This window comes from Crocodylus siamensis, chromosome 3, assembly GCF_052110815.1.
Source record: "Crocodylus siamensis isolate JL-2025a chromosome 3, ASM5211081v1, whole genome shotgun sequence".
NCBI classification, from domain to species: domain Eukaryota; kingdom Metazoa; phylum Chordata; order Crocodylia; family Crocodylidae; genus Crocodylus; species Crocodylus siamensis.
Window position 1 is genome coordinate 10,291,370 of NC_143397.1, and position 23,190 is coordinate 10,314,559.

Here is a 23,190-nt window from a genome sequence, read left to right on the forward strand (position 1 = left end):
AAGCCCTGACAACCCGATTGGCCCTGTCACTCTTACACATACCCTGGGAACCAACTTGGCACTTTGTTAATTTATCATAGGAGAGTCATTGCCATAGGGAGCTGAGTCAACTGGCTTAACAGTGCTCTCAGTCCTTCGGCTTTACACCCGTCTAACTCCGTCGACTTCAGTGGAGTTGTTCCTCTTTGCAACCTGTATAAATGTGAGCAGAAACCGGCCCCCCAAACACGCCCTGATGCACAGACTCTCGTGCCCTGCCCGTTTCTTGCCCTGCCCTGGCGCCCCGCTCAGCCCGGTGTTGCATCAGCCTCTTTGGATGGTTGCTTAGCTTGCCGTCTCCAAACCGCAGACTGTTCTGAAATCCTAGGTGCGTTTTCCTCTCCCTCATCCACATCCTCCTCCAGCATCCATCCCTCAGCACCCCAGCTTTCTGGTTTGCATATCTGTATCTCCTCCAAGCAGTGGGGAGGGGCATGTTTCACTCCATTTTATCTCCTTCGCTGAAACGTCAGCATTTCAAGCGGTGGCTTACCGAAAGTCATGCCATTCATCGAGAGGTGGGTCGCTTCAGTCTTCCCTCTGGCATCCTGGGGGTTGGGACAGGCACCAGGGCCATGCTGCCTGCTTTCTGTGCCTCTCTCTGTCTCTCTCTCCCTCTGCGAGGGGAAGGCTGTACATATGGGATGTGCCTATGTGTCCTCACTGTCCCCCCCAGCCCTTTTGGTCCATTAACTGCTACATCATGTTTCAGAAGTTGTGCAGTTTCCAGATGTGCTTCCTGGGATAGGTGGGTGGCTGGGGGGAAACCCCCTCCTCTGGACAAAGTAGGAAGCCAAATAAAAAAGATTTTTAGAAAAAAAAAAGAGGGAAATGGAACCGGGGGGAAGCGAAGGAAGAAGGAACAAAATCAAACTCAAGCCAGGCTGGAAGTGGAGGCTGGTCATCACTTCCAGCCCATGAGGCTGAAAAGAAGTCGGTTGAATTATTCGGTGCCATTTCAGCGTCATTTGTTGCGGCGGTGGTGGCGATGGCGGTCATGCCATTGCTTGTTTTGTCTGGACCTGCAGGCTTGAGAAGAGGTCCGGTCGCCAAACCCAGGTGTCACAGGAAGCTCGTATTTAAAGATGGATCACGGGGTGCCACGCGACACGTCCTGTCTGCGCACGCTTGAATGCACACGTGCAAGCACCCGGGCATCCCTCGGTTCATGTGCCCGGCGCATTCCCAAGCACCTATGTGAGCTGAGCTGGATCTGCCAGCGGCTTTGTGAAATGATGCAGGAGTAGCAGTCACCCTGCGTATGGGGGCGATGCCAGGGCATTGGCAAGCGTGGCACGGTTTTTGTTCAGATGAGAGGGGAGGTCGGGGGGCCGGGGGGGGTGGAAGGTTGCAACGCTTGGCTGGAAAAATTTAGAGGAGTACAAAAGATGGTTGAAAAGATAGAGTGATGAAAAGGGGTGGCGGGAGGGGGAAGGAAGCTATCAACTGGCTGCCGTGGAGGTGGGGATAGATTTATGCTCGCTGTGTGGGTTTTGTTGGTGGAGTGGGGAGGGTGGGGTAACGGGGGGGCTGGGGAGGAGGAGCGCGTCGGCGATATTGAAGCATAGTGGGTTATTTTTCTCCTCCCTCCGCTTGGTGCTTGGAGGAGAAGAAAAGACAAAAAGCTGAACCGGTGCCAAGAAGGAGCTGCAGCGACTCGAAAATGGGATTCTGTGCCGCACTAATATTTTGAATCAGGACTGTTCTGGAGAGCAGCAAGACGTGCCAGGAATGAGAATGGCTCCGGACGCAGGGCTGCTCACGCTGCCGGGGTTCACCAGCCAGATTAAAGAATTTTCTCTCTCCTCCTGCTTTTCTCTTTTGCCTTTTAAATGTAATTCTCCACCTCCCTCCCTTCCCCTCCCGGAGAAAGGCAGGGATATGTGGACATTCAGGGGAAGAGGCAAGATCCTTTTCATTAACTTTCGGCTGATTGAAATCCAGTGCCTGTCCAGGGACATTTAATTTCTCGCCCCCTCCCTCCCTGCAACTTATAGGGAACAAGGCCAGAGCTTGTCTCAAATCTTGGGCTTCTTGCGGGTGAAGGTGACTGGGGTTTCTTTTTTTTGTTTTTTGGCTTTATGTGCCATTTCCCTCCCCCCGGCTAATGGTTTCAGCCTCCTGTGCCTGCTGCAATAGTACCCAGGCGTGGTGGGTGCCCATACCAGAGGAGCTGAGCTCTTCATTGGGGTCGTGGCTCGTGTGTGTGTGTACGATGACGATCGTGAGTGAAGAAGCAGAAGCTGGGAACAGAAACTCAGAGGTGGGGGAGTCTGTGCATGCCCACCTGCCCACAAATCTGCCAGCCTCTCTCCCTCTCTTTTCCTATGGAGGACGGGAAAGGCTGATTCACTGGGAGTTTTTTGCTGGTTTCTCTATTGCCACTCCTCCCCTCTCCCCCCACCCCCCGTGTTCTCCTCCTCCTCCGGTACCCATAAGGCTACTCTCGTAGCTCTGTATCATGATGCAAGGTTACTTGTAGGACAAGCAAACCTCTGCAAGGTGCAGCGCTGCCTGCATCAGTGTTCCCCTTCACTTCTCATTTGCTAGGGGATGAGCCAACTTACAAGGCAGCATGTTCCGGTGACGCTGTTCCCGGCTGAGCCTCTGCTTCATGGGGTGGTGGTGTTTCTGCTGCACAATCCCTTTCTTTTAAAGCCTGCCTGGAAAAATGACTCCAGGTTTTAACTTGCAGTAATGCATGAAGTCGGCCACTTTCCAAGAGCCGATTTCATAGATTTTTAGCGTCGGAAGGGGCCTCAGTAGGTCATTCCCAGGCAGGAAAGAGCGCTGGGTCAGGTTTAGATTTTTATTCAGGTTTTTTTTTTTCTCTGAATCAGTGTTCCCAGACTGTTTCAGGTTTCCTCTTTTCATTTCACAGAGGGACAAAAAGAGGAGGTTGCCAATTAGTGATTTTATGCTGTATTTTTCAGCTTGCGAATGGCACAGGAAACTTGCTAGGTCTGAAAGCCGACGCTCTTAAAACAGGCCCGAGCAGAAAGATCCTCTCTGCATCTGGATCATCCTTGAGTTTGGATCTGGGGCTTTAGAGATGAGGGACAAGGCGATCCTGAATTTTGGCTCTGGATCTGAATGCAGCTTCAGATCTTCCTTTATTAGCTGTCAGCCATGCAGCCCACGGACAGGGGAAGGAAAGAGGTCATTAGTGAGGATGTGGAGGGGAACCTTGTTACATGGCTGGGACGTCAGAGCTTTCAAACTGGTTGCAGGACTCGATTTGCCCTCCTGTAGGTGCTGCATGAAACAAGTTCCTCCCATTCATTAATTCATTTATTTTAGTGCCATGCATTACACTGTTCATCCAAGTGTTTTTAGGTCTTGTGGAGATTCGGGCTGGGTTGGTTATTTTTTTCTCTCTGGTGTAGGACAATGCTATTCGCTTTGTGCGAAACCTCATGGATTTAATTTTTTTCTGCTAAGGCAATTGGGTATCATTTTGTGGTGCTGCCTGGCTCCCCTTGTCATATTGTGTTTGCAAATCTGATGTGCATTTGCCCACTAACCCTTTCTTAGGGCAGTGGGGTGAATGTAAAGTCCCATCCAGAGTTAATGCTAATAGAGGCTGGATAAGCGTCCATTAGGGTATTCACCGGTTTCTGGGAGGAAGTACAGCGTAGGCCAGTGGTGCTCAGCCTTTTTAGACTCAAAGCATCCCTGGATAGCTTGGAGGCACCCTTCAAAAATGCCAATACTTAGCTTTCACCTGTTTTTTGACTCCAGCAAAATAACGGAGTCACCCCTCTTTGTCTTGCAGAGAACTCAGATCACAACAGGGCAGAGCGTTTTTAACACCGTGGATCCCTATTTGAAATCTCTGGGTTTATCATGTGAATCATGTTTGCACACCTACCAGTGCTGATATAGCGTGGCACCTACCTCAACCTGCATGGCACCCTGGTTGAGAATTATTGGCATGGACAATGACTGTTCCTTGACCCTGCTTTCATCTTCTATCGATACCCCAAATAGCTACACAGCTTCCTCAGCATGCAGCTGGCTAGAAGAGATTTCCATAGTCCTGTAGATGAAACATTTTGCCATGGTACTTTGGCACCTCTTTACTTCTGTTTTCTCCCCTCCGTGTCTCCTGCTGGTGAGGAGCATAACACTTTTCTCGAGAGAGCTTGCAAAGGCCCAGAAAAGCATTCAGTATGTCAGGGCTAGAACCAACCAAGCAGTTTGGATACGTCCGTGGGCCCCAGTACCCTCCAGAACCAGCGTTTCTTATGCAGCAAAAGCAGAAAATATTATTTTGTGTTTGCTTCCACAATCTGTCAGCTTTCTTTCTGGAACTGATGGACCATATTGTGGCTCAGAGCCACTGCACTCATTAGCAAGCAGTGTGGAGGCCCCTGTTTTATTCCCCAGAAGGCTTCTCTTGGGACTTGTCGGGAGCCTGACTTCGCCGCACATGCTAGTGGAGCTGCTTCCCCTTGCCCTGGGTGCTCTGTCCTCTTTAGGAGTAGCCTTGCTCTGTCAAATGCCAGGAATTGGGAGGGGGTTCAACTACTGTATGAGGGCTCAGTGCATGGGTGGGTTTTCCTCACCCTTTCCTCCATGCGCCTGAACAGAGCAAGCCATGCTCTTATGCAATATGCGCAGCCTTCCTTTATCTCTCAGACTTGAACTCCAAATTCTTTTACTGGTGCATTAAACTTCCTTGCATTTCTAACTATAATAGTAATAATAATAATAATAATAATAAAAAAAATAACCATACTACTACTACTGATGATAATAATAATACATTACACTTGTATTGCAAGGTATCCAGCTTGTAGCTGCTTTGGTCTAGAGGCAAAAGCAATCAGGACTTATGATAGAGGTGGTATCTTTTATCAGATCAACTAGATTTTTGGGGAAAAAAAAGTCTTTAATTGCAAGCTTTCGGGGACAAACACCCTTCTTCAGGTGTAGGAGAAAAAGCTTGTCTTGCAAGGCTCTCAATCACCCTCAAAGCATGTGTGCAATGGTTTGGCTACATGAGATCCTTTCCAACCTATGATTCTCGATCTACAAACAGTAAAGAGAAAAGGCTTACGATATTGCTGTGATTCAGGTGAAGTGAGTATTATGTTGCTTACTGGACAGAAAGGTAAACTGAGGCGGTGAAGTGATTTGCCCAAAGCTTTAATATTTCAAAATACGAATCTCCCCTCTTTCTTGGTACTTTTAAAATGCTTTCTGGTAGGCAAGCGGTGCTACACTTCGGGGTAGTCATTAAGAAGGCGTGCATCCCCCTAGAGACAGTGAAAGGTTGCTGCTGTGATCACTGAGTTAGCCAACTGAGCCATTTGGGCAACCTGTCCATAAGCAAATTTCCCCAGGAGCCTCGCAATCATGGCTGTTGTGCTGCATCTGGTATATTTGCTTAGCTCTGTGCCTCCGCTGGGCTGAATGGGGGGCGATCAGCATATTTCCCTGAGACACAATAATTAATGAAATTCATTTTGCTTCCCTCATTCCGCTCTTCTTTTTAACACTCGGTAATGAGAAACGCCGCATGTTTGGAGCTGTTGTGACGTGACCTATCTCTGGAAGGGTTAACCCAGAAGAGCCTTGGAGAGTTATCTCTCCCCCCACCATGTTCTTTTATTTTTGGACTGGTAGCCTCACATTTCTGTAATCTAAATGTGCAAATGCTCTGCAGTCACGGTCCAGTAGCTGGGTTAATCTCAGACCCCTGGAGTGGCAGATGGCTGATTTGTTGCTGATTCCAGTTATAGAGAATCGGGCCACCTATTATCTCTGCACAGGCTGCTGCTTAAAAGGATGCCTTGGGCAAAACCAGTGCAAAGCGAGGGAAAGAAAACACTCTTCTGTGATCTGTGTTACCACAGGTGAAAATGTAAAATATTTCACCCTTGCGAAAGAAGAGCTTGAAAGGTGGACAAAGGCGGAGAGGGAGGCAGAGAGCCCTCCTTTTCTGCCTAGATGGGCTGAAGCGAAGGGGAGAGGGTGACGATGCTGAATCGCTGCCACTTATCCTTTTTTTAAATGGGTCTGCGATGTGGTAATCCTTGGCTACAGCTCCCGGCTTTAACTCTTAAACAAAACAGACTGCTTGGCATCACGCAGCATCTTCGTCCTCCTCCCAAGCCCTCCACAAAGGGGTGCAGGAGGAATCGGTGATCCAACTCCTTCCCCCTCCGCCGTTTGGCACCTATCAACCTTTGTGGTGGCTTAGCAGGCTGAGGGGGTAGCGAGGAAGACCCCAATGACTCTCTTTTTGCTGCAAAACGTTTCCACGGCAGGGTGGAGAACAAAACTCACGTGACCAAATGGGCTGAGCAGAAGCTTACGGACACCGCCAAAAATGAAGGGCACCCAGGTGTGGATGCATGCGAGGGGGGCAGCCGCTCAGGCAAAGCGGAGGGAGGGTGTAACAGTTAGCAAGACCTAGGCTGGTGCCGGACCAGTGGGAAATGGCTGAGAAAAGAGCATATGGAATAGGAAAAGGCCGGACCAAGCTATGTGCGCACATGACTGTTTTTTGACTGTTTGTTTAGACAATCAAAATACGTATATTCTCTTTGCTCAGGAAAATGCCAAGGAGCTAGAAGGCGAGTTCGAGAAGAGAAGGTTTAAATTCCCCATACAGAATCCAGTGACTAAACCTGTCAATAAGGTAAGCATTGGGGCTTATAACTTTTTCAGGCATAATTTATTCAGATGCATTAGTTAGATGTAAAATTCAGCACACATTGAGATTTCTCCTGTTAAACGTACGGGTTTAAAGGGATCCCAACCCAAGCTGGGGGCTCTTGTCAATGCATGTGACTGTGATTTGGGTTTCTTGGGAGCCATTTATTTTGGTGTGATCTGTTCTATGAATATGGGAGAGCGACCCACTCCGTGGCACTGTGACCCAGCGGGAAGAAAGGGCCTTACTTACATCGACCGCTTGCCTAACAAGCATGCTTTTATAGCCCCCCCGCGCAATCTGTGTCTGAGAGACAAGAGTGAAATCTCCACTACCCTCCTCCACTTGAACCCCCACTGCTTCTTCACCTGTATGGAGCAATCATGTTTGGATGAACATATTGATTTCATTTATTTTTAAAAAAAAAGGTGGGTCAAAGTAGTGCCGCCTGTGCACCCGATCACACAAACTTCCTTTCTCCCTGGTTTCTGATGGGAACAGAATTAGAAATAGCAAAATACGGAGGCGACATTGGGCTGACATGTTCGAAAACCTACGCAGGACAAAATGAGAGAGGCTGATCTGGGATTATGTCACCTTGGCAAAGGGTGGAATATCTGCCCATCAGGGTAAGAGACCCAAGTCTCATGAGTTTTCCAAATATCGACGTTTGGTTAAAGTAAAGGAGATGCTCACTTCGTGGTTGTTCAAATCTGGGGTTTGGTTGAATGGTGTAGGAAACGTTTCTGAGATTTAAATCATAGCTAAATTGAACAGATACACATTCCCCCAGGTTTCCCCCCCACTCTTTGATTCTGGAGAGCATCCCCATTCAGGATGACAAATAAGCACATGCTTAAATCCCACTGAGGCGCCCAGCTTGATCCTGTTACTCCTAGTTATATCAACTTTGACGTCAGTGGCACTATGTAAGCACGTGTATACATATTAACCTGAATATGTATTCATGCTAGTGAGTGTTAAGGTGCCCTCCCGGACGAGGGCCTCCTTTTGTTGGTGACAGCAGATCCGTTCCACGCACGCTGATGTTGTTTAAAATAATTCACTCGCAGGTTCCCTTCAAAAAATTGTCCTGCCTTCCAGAAGGGAGGCTCGTGCTGGTCCCTTCGCAGTGATTATTATAATCAGACCTGTCAGCCTTCACCGTCCATGCTGATCACTTGCCTTTAGGAGGGTTTCTCCTGAAGCCCATTACCAGTATGGCTGCTTTGGGGGAAAGAACCATGGTATTCCCCCGCCCCCCGAATCTTTGATGAGTCTCAGCTTTGAAAGGGATTGGAAATTGCAAAATTATTTCCAGTCGTGGTTAAAAGGACTGCCTGTTTGTCCTGGTGTATGTGCTTGCACCTGGTATGCATGCCTTTCATGTAGGATGGGTGGTGGCAACTTTTAATTAGTTTGCAACACCTGCCTGGGGGGGGATATGAAACACAGTCCTTGACTGATTTCAGAAACCTGTACAGAGTGGGTAAAGAAGAGACCCATTAAGTCACTCGTGAATTTGGCCCATCCTTCATTCCTTACTGCCATGTCATCTTCAATGCTGTATTCTGCCCAGTAAAGATGACAATGGTCCAATATACTATTCCCTATTGAAGGGATAGCCCACAGTTCAGCTGGTCTCCCCGTTGGGAAATTCAGCCATGTTTTTCGTTGCCTGCTTTTTTTCCATCTTAAATAATTCCTTCCTACTCTTAGTTTCTATTCCTGTTGCTAACTTTGAGACAGATGCCATGCTACAGTCCTTCGTCATTGTCTGGAAATGTTATGCATCCATAGGTTTCCAATCCGTCTTGGGTTAGAGGCGTGATCCTGTGAATTGCTGTCGAGTAGGCTTCGCTCCCCCTGGTTTCAGTGGCAGTTGAGGATGATTGGCACTTTGTAGAGTCTGGCCCTCAGCTAGGTTTCCCAAAAGGAACGAAGGGAGGAGGAAGAGGGTGAAATTTGCAGCATTCCTCACTATTGTTTATTTGTACTGTGAAGGGATATGATTTGCCTTTGTTTTATTTAAATGAATTGAGAACCACAAAGTTATTTATCAGGTGCCACCTCCTGAATGAAGATAAATGCCATATTCCCAAAGACATCATCTATTATACAAATAGATTCTTAGGCATATCTTTTCCTTTCCCTTGACTATTCTAAAGTGTAAAAATGCCACTGGCTGAATACATGGCCATCTGCTGAATAGTATTTAACAGAAGCATCTTATGGCCTTTAGATCAGTCGAAATCTCAAGACATCTCGGAAGACGATTGATAGGGAGTAAAGAGGTACAAAAATAGCCTTGACATCACGAGGTGTTTCTTCTCCATACAAACATCCTTATTTGCTCCAATCAGGCAGCTCATCAGGGAGGACGTGGCGGCAGAGGGATGGATTTAGAGTCAGACAGCCTAGGCTTGCTTGAGCTCACCTGTCTGCAGTGGGACAATATGACGTGAAGCGATGCTTTTTGACGTTGCAATAGCAGTACCTTTGGGTGCTGCTGCACTATAAATGTTAAAAACCTCTTTTCAGAAAGGCCTTGCCAGAGGACTGAATGAAGCCTAGTGTCTCTCCTTTGACCCAATGTCTGTCTCCAAGGAGTCTGTGCATTTTGAACAGGAATCTTACAAGCCCCTAAGCCAGCGATTCTCAACTTTTTTAGACTTAGGAGAACTCCTTGGGAAATGCTAGCTCTTAGCTTCACTCATTTTTTGACTAGGGAAAAGCAACGGAGCATTTTTTCTATAGCCAAGAGCTCAGGAAGACCCCAACAGGGCAGGGTGTTTTTGACTGTCCCTCCCAGGCAGTCCAGTCCTTACATGGACACTATGGATGCCTATTTGAAATGGGTTTATCTTGTAAGTCATGTTTGCCCAGTTGGCCAAACCTGCCAAAGGCTGTATTTGGCAGCCCTACCCTCGGTGGTGATGAACCAGCAGGCACTGTTGCAGCCTCCTGACTGCCTGCTGGAGACAGCAACCTCCCCAGTTCAGTCCACCTGTAGCAGCAGGCTGCAGGCCAGCCAACACGTACACCTGCAGGTCTCCCGTGCTAAACCCCCCTGAAGCCTGTGCTTTCAGTTCTCTGACTGCTGACCCTGCTCGGCTCTGACTCTGGGCTCCGGTTGTTTGGATTTCCCCCTTGGTCTCTTGACCCCAGAACCCCGACTTGAGCCTATGACTTGGACTTTGCTCCTTAAATTACCCCTTGGTTCTGGTACCTTGGGCTCTAGCTCTGGTCTCTGGCCCTCCCATGGTGGCCTACCCAATAGGCTAGGCTATGTCCTAGTCTTTGCACCAATGCTATGGACATCTCTTTGAAATAAGCTTATCTTGTGAATCATGTTTGCATATCTACCAGTGCTAATATTGCATGGCAGTCTGCAGCACCCTTGAAAGGATCTCAAAGCACCCCAGGCTGCTATGGCACCATGGTTGAAAATCCCTGATTTAAACTGACAGGTGACCCACAAGTTGGATTTGTACCTCCCACCTTTCCTAAAGTGACTGAATATGGCCCATTTCCCATTCCTATGTTGCTGATCCCCTCTTCAGCCCTCCGCTCATTCTCCTTTCCCTCTGCTACAGCAGGCCCTGCTTATTCTCTCCCTGCCTTCCTCCACTATAGCAAGGCCTGTTTACCAGAGGTAAGTTCTCTACTTTTCTTCCTGCTCCCTCGCCACTGCCTCTGACATGGGCAGCCACCTCTCCTTTCTTCCCCTCTTCCCCCCTGCAGGGAGTGATGGCCCATAATGCACCCAGGTAGCAAGCGCCCAACCCTGCCACTTTAAAGGGTTGAGCTCCGCTGTGCTGAGCCATGCGATTCTTACCTCAAATGTCTGTGCTTCCTTTTTTATTTTTTTTTCCTACAAATAATGCCTGGTAAATCAGTGCATACCTACTTCAGAAAAAAAGTACCAATGCTAAAGAAAGAAATATTTGGCTAGCAAGACACAGAAGGGCTTTTCTCTGCAGTTTAACCCCAGCATAGAATCACAGCAACCAGGAATGAAAAGCACTTTTTGAATGATCTCTCTCTTCAGCAGCATAGGATTATCCTTCCAATTTACCAGCGGTCTGTTTTGCAGTGAAATGGAACAACAGGTCTTGCATCCATTCCCAGGGTGGGGGGCAGTCCACAGCCTCCGAGTCCCTTAGACATCGCTGCTAGTTGCAGTAAGGACATGTTTGTTGATCAGCATTTAATATACACGTGGCATCTCTGTTGACGCGACATAGTAGGTCTAGTAGCTCGATCCACTTCTTTTGGTGAAGTCTGAGTGTGTAATCAATACAGGTCGCCCATGGCTTTTGAGTGTGTGGCTTATGGTACCAAAACCCAGCACTAGACGATTGGATATGGAAGGAAGGTATAGTAGGAAATGATCCCTTGTTAAGTCATCCAACCTCTTTGATCAGGTGGCTGCCAGGCTACCCCCACTCCTCTTGTCTTGCCACTAGATCAAAATGCCTTTTAAATCCAAAAGAAGTGCCGATATGAATTCATCTCACTATGCCCCTGGCCTCACAGGTCCCTGGATTTGGGGGAAGGTGCATCAGTTCTGGCCATTGATGTGTCTACATAAGAAAATCAAGCATGCAGCACTTCTGCTGCCCCACCCTATTTTCCTAGTATACAACAGAGAAGCAAAGGCTGGGTGTCAGCTTTGCTGTTTTTTATTCCCCCCCCCCACCGTTATGCACATGCTGCTGCTGTGTTGCAGCTCGCTCGCTGTGCGAAGCCTCTCCCATTCTCGGGCCACATCTGCAAAAAGCTCAGCGGCTGCCACGCCGATGCCTGTGGAGGTGTTCTCCAGAGCTTCCTAGGCAGAACCGTTCAAAGAAAGGTCTTCCTCTGAAACGCACCCATCTAAGAATAACAACTTCTAATGATGCCTTTGAAATCTTTACACAGAGGAAGCTTTGCGGCGTGTGGTGAAGAAGGTGTAGGTGCATAACACTTCCTCTGCCTCCCTCCGACTCCTTCATAATGCTCAGATCCCTGTGATGTGCACAGGGTCACGTCGGGGTGGGTGCTGACTAGTCTCTTTAGAGCTTTAACATTGTCATGCTATGCGTCCCCACCCCTGCATGGTTTGGTGCACATGCATATGGCTCTGTATAGCTCAAAGGAGGGACCCCAGGAAACAGCCACACAACGCTTTGACAAACTGCTCGCTGAGAAGTTCACAGACAACAGGAACACATGCTTCCTCAAAGGTAGCCCACGAGAAGCATGTGGTTGCAATCCCAGTTCAGGACACACAGGTGAGATGACTTTCTTGACCGCAGTGAGACATCCCAGATGCTGGAAACGTGTGATATCATGCAGATGACTATGGTGTGGCATGGGGGTGGGGGAAAGAAGAAAAAGAAGAGTGGCTTTTTGTAAAGTGCAGCTGCCCATGCATAATGCCTTTGTAATGCACACAGTTACAGCATCTGTTTTTTGGCTGTTATTCTTAGATTTCAGGCAGCCACCATTTCCAGTTGCTCACGTGAAGTCTGACGTCCAGTGTGACACTGGAAGAGCTTTGGTGTTTCTAGATTCAGAGCCGCGCTTCTGTGAAACCTTTCCCGCCTCACCACAAAGTAACACGCAGTAGAAAGAAATCCAGGATTATCTAAGGGACTGAAAGCATCCTTAGAAGTATTGGCCCTGATCCTTTTTATGACTTTGGAAACTCGGGAGGGGAGATGTCCTATGCTAACGATATGTCCCTTTTGCCCGGCCGGATTCCCTTGTGCTGAAAGGTGAAAGAAGGGTTGATGTTGTGATAGCAGCTCTCTTTCACATAAAGGTTTCTGGAAAATCCTCTAGCACAGACTTAGCATAACAGCTCCAGAGGTCTCCCACTCCCAGGGTGGATCTGCTAAGTTTCTGGGTGCTTTGTATTGCTAGTGGAGACCTGAGGATAGGATCCAGCAGGCTGATATATAAAAATAATTCTAATAAATGTCACAGTGGATCAAGATCAATGCTCCATCCATTTCCATATCCTTCCTCTCAGACTGTAACTAATGACACATACTTCAGGGGAAAAGTGTGAAAACCCCTTCAGATAAGATACCTAAATAGGCAAGAAGCCTTTGTGACCCAGTTATGTTCTCTGACAGCACCACAGCTGCAGGATAGGAGCTTTTTGTCATTTCCCCTTAGCCAGTGCAACATCAGATTCTCTCCACGTAACCTATATATGTCATATTAATATATACATGTATATTTTAACCCAGTTAGTTATGTATCCCAATCATGTCTTGCAACGCAGAGTTTCACAGGTCTGTTCTATGCAGAGGTATATTAAGACATCTTAGTGTCCCAGGCAATGACAGCGCACGGAGCAGCAGTGGCCATTACTGGCAGCAGTATGGTGTGCCAGTAACTGCAACAGATGCTATTTTTGCTCCAACAAGTAGGTGCCCTGGGGCTGCTGCCCTGACGAGCCCCTAATTCCCCAACCCCCATCCCCTTAGTTCTACTTCTGATTATATGTTGCCTCATTTTTTTTTCTCCCATACAGCAGATCTCTTTTTTTCTACAGGATTTTCAATCATGAGATTCAATTTCACATCATTTCATTTTTACTTTTTTGGATTCACGCTGCCCCTAAGTAACAATATGCACTTTGAGCTAAGAAAACCTGTGATGTGTTACAAAATGTGTAGAACCCACCTTTTTATGTAAGTGCATCTTGAATTTTATCCTTAGTTATACTGGGGGTTACCTGTAGGGATGTGGGTGCAGAGTAGAGCCACAGAAATGATTTTTTGAAGGGGTGGGGGGAAAAATCCTTACTGTGAGACTGAAAAAACTTGAATGCCTTAGCCTTCCAAAACAAGATGGAAACATGACTTGATGACTGTGAATAAGTACCCACATGGGGATAAAATACAAAGGCATTTGTAGACGACACGGCGACTGTTCCTTCTTAATTTTCAGCGCCTGAAAAATGTTAACGCTGTTTATTGTGGTGCGGCGCATTTGTGTTCGCACAACACGTGCTTTTGAGCGAGTTAGGTCTCGTGTGTCGTTCCCCGCAGATTCCAGCCGGGGTAGCTAAATACCAGTCTACCCCCCGGCCTTGTCTTTCCTAATGAATTACAGCAGTAGGCTCACCTGAGCCTCCACAGTCCCAGCCCCCAAACCCCTGTCACTTGCACCCCCCTAGGCTCAGGCCAGTGCATATATATATGACTCTTGTAGTTTTTATATATAAATAACTGATATGATATCATAAGTATACGGGGTTGATACTAGCATGTGGGTGGGTGTTCGTTGCCACCCCGGTTGGTTGGCGATTTTGTGCGGCTGATGTGCAGCAGCCGAAACTGGAAGCCATGTGTCATCTACAAACCCCCCTAGGCACTAGGCTAGCTGGAAGCACTCTCCAGCCCTCCTTTTGCAGCTCTTATTGAATGCAATTGCATAGATCCAGAGAGGGCAAGAGCTCAAGAGTAGGCATAGCTCTGTAATGAGAGTATTCCCTTAGGAGAGAGGGGGTAGGCCTGGGGCCTAGTCCTGCCCCTGGATTATTTTTGCATTTGACACTCAGACCAAGGGTAAAGGCATACAAACTGTTCAGAGCATGGAGATGAGAAGCCAGGGCTCATGGATGAGTTCCTGAACCACTAGACTACATTCTTACTCCCTTCTGAGCTCCTTCTCCCTCTGCGGTCCCATGAACCTTTCACTCCTTGCTGCACAGTGGCATGGAGCACTTGAGCTGCCTAAATTTAGGGGTTTGCTTTTTGCAAATGCCGCCAAAATCCAAATGATTATGAAGCCATCACCTGTGTCGGACAAGAACACCGAAAGGTGAAGAAGCACACCTTTACCCAAAAAAAGACTAGTTGATGGACTTTAGCATGGCACACAGAAGGCCATTGTCCATTGGGATGGCTGCTCAATATCCAGGAAGGTTGCCTAAATCGATTCACACCTCCTCTGCCTGCTTGTGTTCTGGCCTGTCGTCCCCTTGCTAGTCCCACAGTGAAGGCCTTTTTGTTATTGCTGAATAAAATAATGTTATGGCAAAAGCACAGTCTGTTTTTGCAGACCTCGGAAATGTATTTAGCTGGCCAGTCCAACCTTAACAGGAGAAGACTATTGCAAAATCTTCTGTTTGCAACCTTTTGATGCTAATGAGGAGAGAAGAGCAGAGCTAGAACTAGGGCAGCAGAGAGGGGCATAGAGAGGTGGAAGTTAAAGCCAAAAAATTCAAAGGAAAAAAAGAAACAAAAGCCGTGTGAGGAGTACTAACCCCCAGGTAGGCCGCCGTTGAAGGGAGTATATTTTCCAAGTCTTAACATTGCCGCATCCATGCTGAAAGCCTTTCTGGAAGATATTCTTTTTGGCCTGTGTTGCACGTCAGACAGGTTTAAATAATATAATTGCCCTTTCTGCCTTCCATATTTATGGAGATACGGTAATTCCTCACAATGTAATTTCTTAAAACAATTATTATTAATTGATCCATTTAATAAACTAATTTAATCTTCAAAATGCTTTACAAATATTAGCTCCTGAATCCTGATATGATCCCTGTAAAAAGAATAGTGCAAATAATTGGTGGTTCATGATGATGATGATTATTATTATATTACTACTAGTGAATTGCCCATCAAGAATGATGGATGAATTTCAGATAACAAAAACAAACAGGTATATTTTACTTTTGATATTTATTAAATAAATTAAACCTTTATAAAGCATAAATAAAATGGGCTGAACATTTGAAGATACCAGTCCCTTCCTGCATTTGTTCTCGTCCAGCAGGCTGGAGGTGGACCTGCCCATGTTGCTGCCTGGCTGCCACCTGTGCAGCTCTTTGCTGGGCAAGGGCAAGGGCAAGGGCAGGTGAGCTCCATGCCTTGCAACAGCCGCCCACTCCCCCAGGCTCCCTCTGTGCCATCCCCAGGCACCTCCTTCCCTGCTTGGGGCTCAGGATGGGGCCACTACTGCTCGCCCACTCCCTTGCGCCTCTGCCTGGCTCCTGCTTTTCCTCCCCTGACCCCTTCCTCTGCTCTTCCCACTGCACCAGGCTCCTGGCACCCTCCTGGGAGGAGCTCAGTAGAAACAGCCCTGCCCCCTGACTTTTTTCCCAGTTCTGGAAGTTGGGATCATTCTGACATGCTCACTAAACAAATGCTAAGGTTTAGCAAAGAAATTTCTCTGAAGACACAAATGTTTTATCTCTTGCAGTTTTCAAGCTATTTGCATTTAAAGAGCATTACGGACAGACGGACACACAGACAGGCAGACTAAGCCATTTATATATAGAGAATTATTAGTATTAGCTTCCTGAATTGAAAAAACTGGCCAAAAAGTGTTACTGGTAGACATGAAATTTTGGGGCTGGGAAGGGGTGGGTTTGTGTTGAAACTGAATTAAAGGGGAAAATAATCACTTTGGGTTAAAAGGGTTATTTTATCTAAGTGACCAAAACTGTTGCTTTACATTTTCCTTTCTCTTTCTTTCTCTTTTTTGCTATTTGATTTCTTTAACAGCACCAAAGCAAATGTATTAATCATATATGTTTTGAAAATATAAAAGGAGGAAAAGTTTTGTTTCAAAGCATCAGACAAAGAAAATAAAGTTTTTCACAGTTGTTTTCTAATTTTTGTTAGGCCCAAAACTGTTGGTTGAGTTTAAAATTCTTATATAGTGAACTGCAGATTCAGGTGGATCTGAATCTGCAGTTTTTCAGTGGGTAAATTAATCAGCTCTACCCTTAAGGTAAGTAAGTAAATTAGTCACATTAGAGACATTCAATTTTGCATGAAGGAATGGATATTCCAGTAACATTGAAACTTGAAACCTGCTGCTGCTTGTTAAAGGCACAATATTTATTGTTTCAATGACCCAGTTTGCTATCAAGTATCAATGATCTGCTACATCCCAAGTAATCAATAGCTCCATCAGTTGAGTATGCCCTGGAAATATAAGTATTACTGTTAATATTGATCTCTGTAGCTGACACAGACATCAGACTTCACACTCCTCCTTGCTAGCACCTTGGGTTTTGCGTGTAAAGCAGCCTGCCTATAAATTGCTAAGGTTTGTCTTCTTCCGGGCATGTTTTGGGACACTCCTGCCCCATGTATAACAGTGCACATGCACATACAGACACATGTATCCATGTGCACGTCACTTGTCGATAATGATCAAGGATCCTGGTTTCTCTGATTTAAGAAAATCCCCAATTTTCAGTTAAAAAAGGTAACCCCAAATCCACATTTTTTCTACGATTAAAATGAAACACCACTCCTGTCTATCTATCTATCTATCTATCTATCTAGATACATCGATGGATGGATGGATGGATAGATGGTTAGATAGGTAGATGAATAGATTAGTGCCGTATCATTTAAATCATGGAAAAATGTGGATTTGGGGGGGTTACTTTTTTTAATTGAAAATTGGGGATTTTTTCTTAAATCAGAGAAAACCAGGATTCCTGATACTGATAGATGCAACGTGATTGCTGAGCACTGTGTTTTCAAGGTGCAGGTTAGACATGCCCCCAGGCTGGATTCGGCCAGATTACGTCTCTTCTGGGATCCCGTCTCTGTCTGTTGCTTACTGTCACGGAGTCACAGAAGGGCTCCGTGATTGTGAGAGTGATTGGCAGGGCTGCCAATCACCCAGGCAGCTCAGGTGCCTGGTTGCCAGGGGCAACCAGGTGGTCACATGACCGGAAGGGGGCAGGGCCAGGCCTTTATAACCAGCTCAGGCCAGAGCCTGAAACACAGTTCCCTTCTGGCTGCCGCAGGAGCAGGAGCTCTGCGGCTGAGCTGAGCGGCCGGGGTTAGTGGCTACTACTTCATCGCGCTAACCGGCTGCAATGATGCAGGGAACAGGATTGCCCTAACTGGAGGTAGGATTGAGAGCCCTGGTGGGGCTTGGAGTTGTTAGGCGTGTGGAGCCTTTGTATTTATGTTATAGCCAGATGGCTTGAGTGTTTAGTTATAGTTTACATCCGGAGGACCGGGGAGGCTGTAGGGGAGCGAGGAGGCCTCAGGGGAGCTCCCCAACAGCTTGGGGGTTCCCAGGGCCCAGTTGAGGCACAGTGCCGGGGGCACTAGTGTCAGTGCGGCTGGGCATGGTATTGCGCCAGGGAGGCACAGTGTGCGGGTTACAGACCCCAGCCCAGAAGGGCGGTGTTTAACCCTGGAGCGGAGCAGTGACAGAGCGCAGGAGGTGCAGAGTCAGCCCGAGAGGGCAAGGCCCGGAGCAGGGCAGAGACAGAGCGCGGCGAGAGCGGCCTAGCTAGCCACCCAAGGGTGCTGAGATTAGGGCGGCGATAGTGAGCCGGCCCGAGGGCGCCGAGGCCAGGGCGGCGATAGAGCTTAGGCCAGGGCGGTGATAGTGCCAGCCACCCGAGGGCGCCGAGATTAGGGCGGCGGTAGTGCCGGCCCAAGGGCGCCGAGACTAGGGCGGCGATTGAGCCAAGGCTAGCGCGGCGAGAGCAGCCTAGCTAGCCACCCGAGGGCGCCGAGACGAGGGCGGCAGTAGTGCTTGCCCAAGGGCGCCGAGACTAGGGTGGCGAGAGACCCGAGATCCGGGCGCAGGGAGTGAGCCGGCCCGAGGGCGCCGAGGCTAGGGTGGCGAGAGTGAGCCGGCCCGAGGGCGCCGAGGCTAGGGTGGCGAGAGTGAGCCGGCCCGAGGGCGCCGAGGCTAGGGCGGCGATAGAGCCAAGATCCGGGAGAGGGAGCGTGCCGGCCCAAGGGCGCCGAGGCTAGGGCGGCGAGAGTGCTCCAGACTCAGACCGAGCCGGCGATTAGCCAGGCGCCGGCTAGAACCCGGCCCAGGGGGCCGGTAGTGAGCGGCGCTGGAGGAGCCGACCCAGGAGGCGCCAGCAAGTAGCTGGGCGCCAGCGTGATAGGCCCAGGGCGTGGGGAACGGGCCAGAGATTGGGGCCCGACCCAAGGAGGCGCCAGGTGGGCGAAGAGCCCCGGTGCCCGAGAGTGAGAACAAGGGCACCCGAGGGGCGAGGGACCATACAAGCGTCCCCCGGAATAGCTGCGAGGCTTGGGGCGTGCTAAGGGGGAGGCTTGGAGGCACGCATTGCCCTTAAGGCAGGAAGCTTATTAAATCCCCAGTCTGGAATAGGGACGAACAACTAGACCGTCCATTAGGGAAACTGGCAGCCTCCACATTACATATCTTAACATCAAAGTCGTGGCGGGCGAGATTCCGAGGGTGCTACGTCACCCTAACGTGACGGTAGGCGGCGCTAGGGAGCTCACGGCCGCCCCTAGTCGCCGCTCCCTCACACTTACGTAAGATCCTTCAGAGAGACCTGAGGCCCCCTCAGCACTTTTCTAGTGGTCCCAGGAAGAAAATCGCTTGCATCTTCCAACTGAGTGTATTCAGTACAAAGGCTGAGGTGCCATGCAGGAGACTGGCGTTCGCCGTAGAACGCAATGCAGTCCATCTGTTAGGTATTTATATGGACTCCATTACCAGAGGATTTGAGTAACTTGGAAGCATCTGCGTCCACACCTTCCTTGTTCCCCATGGTAGGAAAATGCCACGGTCGGTAACTTATGGCCCTTAAGCTAGTTTAGCCCTCAGAGCCATTGGGTCTGGTCTGCAGGCTGGGGGGCTTTGGTGATATTTCGTTAATAGAGGACTTTACTCATGCCACAGCCAGGCAGTGGGGAGACATGGTGGAAATGGCATGGTGGCAACAGCAGCCAGGTCTTTGTGCTAGCCTACCTTGGCCTCAGCTGGGTTGTTCCAGCCAGCTGCTAGAAGATGTTGCCGACTACAGCACTAGCCACATTGCAGATAGGAAATTGCTGTTTAGAGGAATGAAGTGATTTGTGCATGGGCCCACACAGTCTGTGGCAGTGCAGAGACTTGACTTCAGACCTCCCAAATGCACAACTTAACCACCGGACCATCATTCCTCTTAACACACTGGAGCCTCTGTGTGAACAACTATGCCAAGCCTCCCTTTGTTGCCATGTGGACAATGAGATCATAGCTGCATATGGTGAGACTAGCAAAAATCATACGATATACCCCTTGTATAAGTATCTTCCTCTGTGTAGCATGAGAAAGTATCACACCCAAGTCATGCTGGACGGGACCTCTGGATGTCATCTAGTTCAAACCCCTGCCTAAGTCTAGATCATCCCTACCCATCTCAAACATATCCTTGTCTACCCTATGGTGGAAATGACACAATCAATCCTGTCGCACACTAACCTGACACAGGTAAAGCAGGGGGACAAGGAGGGTAAATGTCCTGCTGCTGAGGTTGTATGGGAGTGCCTGTAGAAGGAAGCTCAGGCAGGAACAAAGCAAACCCCGGGTCGTCTACAAGAAGATGTTGGCTCTGCCTCACTCCCAGGTTCAGTTTGCTGGGTCTCCTGCAGCTGTGCTACGTGGGCAAGCTGAAGGGAAACAGCATTCTCTGCTTTCCCCTGGTCTGTATCTGCATGCAGAGATGCAAGTCTCTGTGTCTTTGGTGCTTTTAGCAAAGTCCACAATGGATTCACAAGGAAACCAGAAATGAGTATTTGGCAGATTAATTTTGCAATTGTCAGTCTTCCCAGAGGAAACCCAGAATTTCATTATCTAAGGCATAGGCATGATTTCCTGTAAGCTCTATCCGGATTTTACTAGATCCAGATAGCGCGGGTAAATGGTAAATTAAGTTAAATTAAATTGGCCTTTTTTTTATTAGTATGCCATCATGGCAAATATATTTTCACCTTTGAGAAGAGAATATTAGTGTGTTGGTCCCATGTGTTACAGTAACTGTATCATGAGCTCTTGTGTTGCTGATAGTCCTTTGTAGATAAGTGACTGCATCTGGGGGGAAGTGTAGGTAAGTGGTAATAAAACCTCAAAGCCAGAGGGCCAACAAGTTTGTGATACAGTCTTGGGGGAGTGGAGTACTCTCCTAGCGGGAACAAGTGCACAGAGCCCCCAGGGCAGGTTTCTGAGGGACAAAGGGAAGGAGTATGGGGTTTGGGTGTAATGACTGGGCCAAGACATGGTTCTCAAGCTGCATCACTGAAGAGCTTTAAGAGCTGACTCTAGGGACTGGTGAGTGCTGCAGTTGCATAACGATGCTCCCTTCATCCCCAACAGGAGCCAAAATGCTGAGCCTGCAAAATGCTTGCAAATAGCAAGAGTGAAACTAGGAGCCTCAACCGGGAGGGAGCTCCAGCTGTAGTGGGGTGCGGTGCAGGAAAGGCAAGAAAGGCAATCCGAAGAAAAAAGGCCTTCCCCTCCACCCGCACACATGATCTTTACATGTCCTCTAGCTCTGTCATCTCAGCTTTGACTCCTCACGATCTGACCCTGTCGGGCTCACGGGAAGGTGTCAGGCAAAATGGGCCTGTAGTAGGGCAGTCAGAAGAAAAAGTGGTCTCTGCAGGGGAGAGACGAATGTACTGCTCCTTGAGGGTGGGAGCGGCTGCGTGGGAGGGTGCAGCAGCTGTTATGATCTAGCTCAATAGTCAGTCCCAAGCTCACACCAACCGTTGGGGCACCTCGGATGTAGCAATAACTTTCCTCCGCTCTTCCCAGTCCTTTGCAATCCTTGTACAATCAGTCCGTTTCTGTCCCATCCAGTCTTTGGTGGTCCAGCTCGTCCTAGCTCTTCCTCTTCTTCAGCCCTCCACAGCACCCCACAGGATGGTGTTGGTAAGGGTGCAGGGCTTTCTTGTTACATGTCCAAGCCATTGCGTCTTTCTTCTTATGATATCGAGTAAGGGTCGCACTTGCTGACTTCTTGCCTGATTTGATCTTTCCCAGAACCATTTGTTCTGCGAGCGGTGTAGGGCATGCACAGAAGTCTTGTAAAGCACGGCGTTGTAAAGGTCCCCTAGCCATACTAGTTGCCCTGACTTTGTCTTGAATGAAACGGGGTTACAGAGGGAGCAGTTTGGCAATGCTTATTTCACTGCAGTTGCAGTCGCATTGTAATCCCAGCCCTTAGGGGGTAGATACCAATGTTCAAGTTGCGCTATTCCACCGGTACGCTGGAGTCGGTGGCTTTATATCAGCTCAGTAGCGGCAGGCAATATTCCTTGCTAGATAACGACAACAGTGATAACACTCCGGCTCAGTGCTGAGCAGATTCTCCTACTTCACTCATCACTGCAATATTTGAGCACTTTCCAGAGAGGAACATGACTAGCAATTATCATACGTTTGTTCTTTCATCCTCTTCCAAGGGAGAAAATAGTGTGTCTGAGTGTTTTGGATTTATAGACACAGGAAGGCAGGTTGAAGAAATGTGCTTGGCACTTCAGGCAGAAGGTGGTGAGGTTTGTCTTGGTCTTTAGTTGCAGGCGAAGTTCATTCCACAGCCTTGAGCCTTTCTCTCAAACTGCTTTCTACAGATTAGCTTTACCCTCATTATAGGAGTAAATTCCAGTTTGCCTGAGGAGCAAAGTTGTCAACCACACTCTTTGTCCTGGATCTTAGATGATATTTTAGTTACCTTGGGCACAAGCTTTGAAGATGTGGGACAAGTCTTTGAACTTGATTTAGCATTTTCTGGGATGCCAGCATGGGCAACGAAGGACAGGTCTTTTGGGTTTGCACTAGCTGGTGTTGCTTAGGAAACATAGCAACATTTGGCACTAGTTGGAGTTTCCTAAGGACTGAAGGCTTCCTGCCCAGCTATATTGCATTGTAGTAATCTATCCAAGCAATAGTACAGGCTGGAACAGCTGAAGCCAGGATACTCATTTTTTTATTAAGAAGGAACAGTGCATGGGCAGATCTAGGACTATGAAAGGGAGATGCACAACATAGTGTGGTGTCTCAACACACATTAATCTCCAGTAAAAAAGAAACTAGAGGCTTTACTAATAAGCTTGGGCTATATTTATCAGCTTAACATTGATGAAAGACAAATATAAATTAAATATAAACGATTTCTTTGCCTCTGTCTTCCTAAGTAGGGACCAGTTCAGCCACCTCCCTGCTGGGCCCCCCTCGGGCCCCGAGAGAGACACGCCTGGGCCAAGGGTTAGCGAGGAGTTAGTTAGGGTACTTCTGGAGAGGCTGGACGTGTTCAAGTCCGCTGGTCCGGACGATCTTCACCCTAGGGTTCTACAGGAACTGGCTGAGGTCATTGCGGGACCCCTGGCGCGGCTCTATGAGCACTCGTGGTGCTCTGGTGAGGTGCCGGAGGACTGGAAGAGGGCCAATGTGGTCCCTATCTTCAAAAAGGGAAAAAAAGAGGACCCGGGAAATTACAGGCCAGTTAGTCTGACCTCAATCCCGGGTAAGCTCTTTGAAAAAATTATCCTGGCACACATCCAGGAGGGCCTTGCGGGGGAATGCATGCTCAGGGGCAACCAACATGGGTTTATCAGTGGCAGGTCTTGTCAGACCAACCTGGTGGCCTTTTACGATCAGGTCACCAACTCATTAGACGCAGGGGTTGCTGTGGATGTAGTCTTTTTGGACTTCCGGAAGGCTTTCGACACTGTCTCTCACCCTGT

General features: G+C 48.3%; 1 protein-coding gene across 1 annotated transcript in view; it reads left to right on the top strand.

Moving 5' to 3' along the window:
* SETBP1 (SET binding protein 1) overlaps positions 1-23,190 on the top strand; it is a 342,039-nt gene that overhangs the window by 145,063 nt on the left and 173,786 nt on the right. Inside the window, exon 3 of the mRNA XM_090037726.1 lies at positions 6,602-6,688. Within this exon, the coding sequence (XP_089893852.1) occupies positions 6,602-6,688 (87 nt within the window). The remainder of the gene's footprint in view (positions 1-6,601; positions 6,689-23,190) is intronic.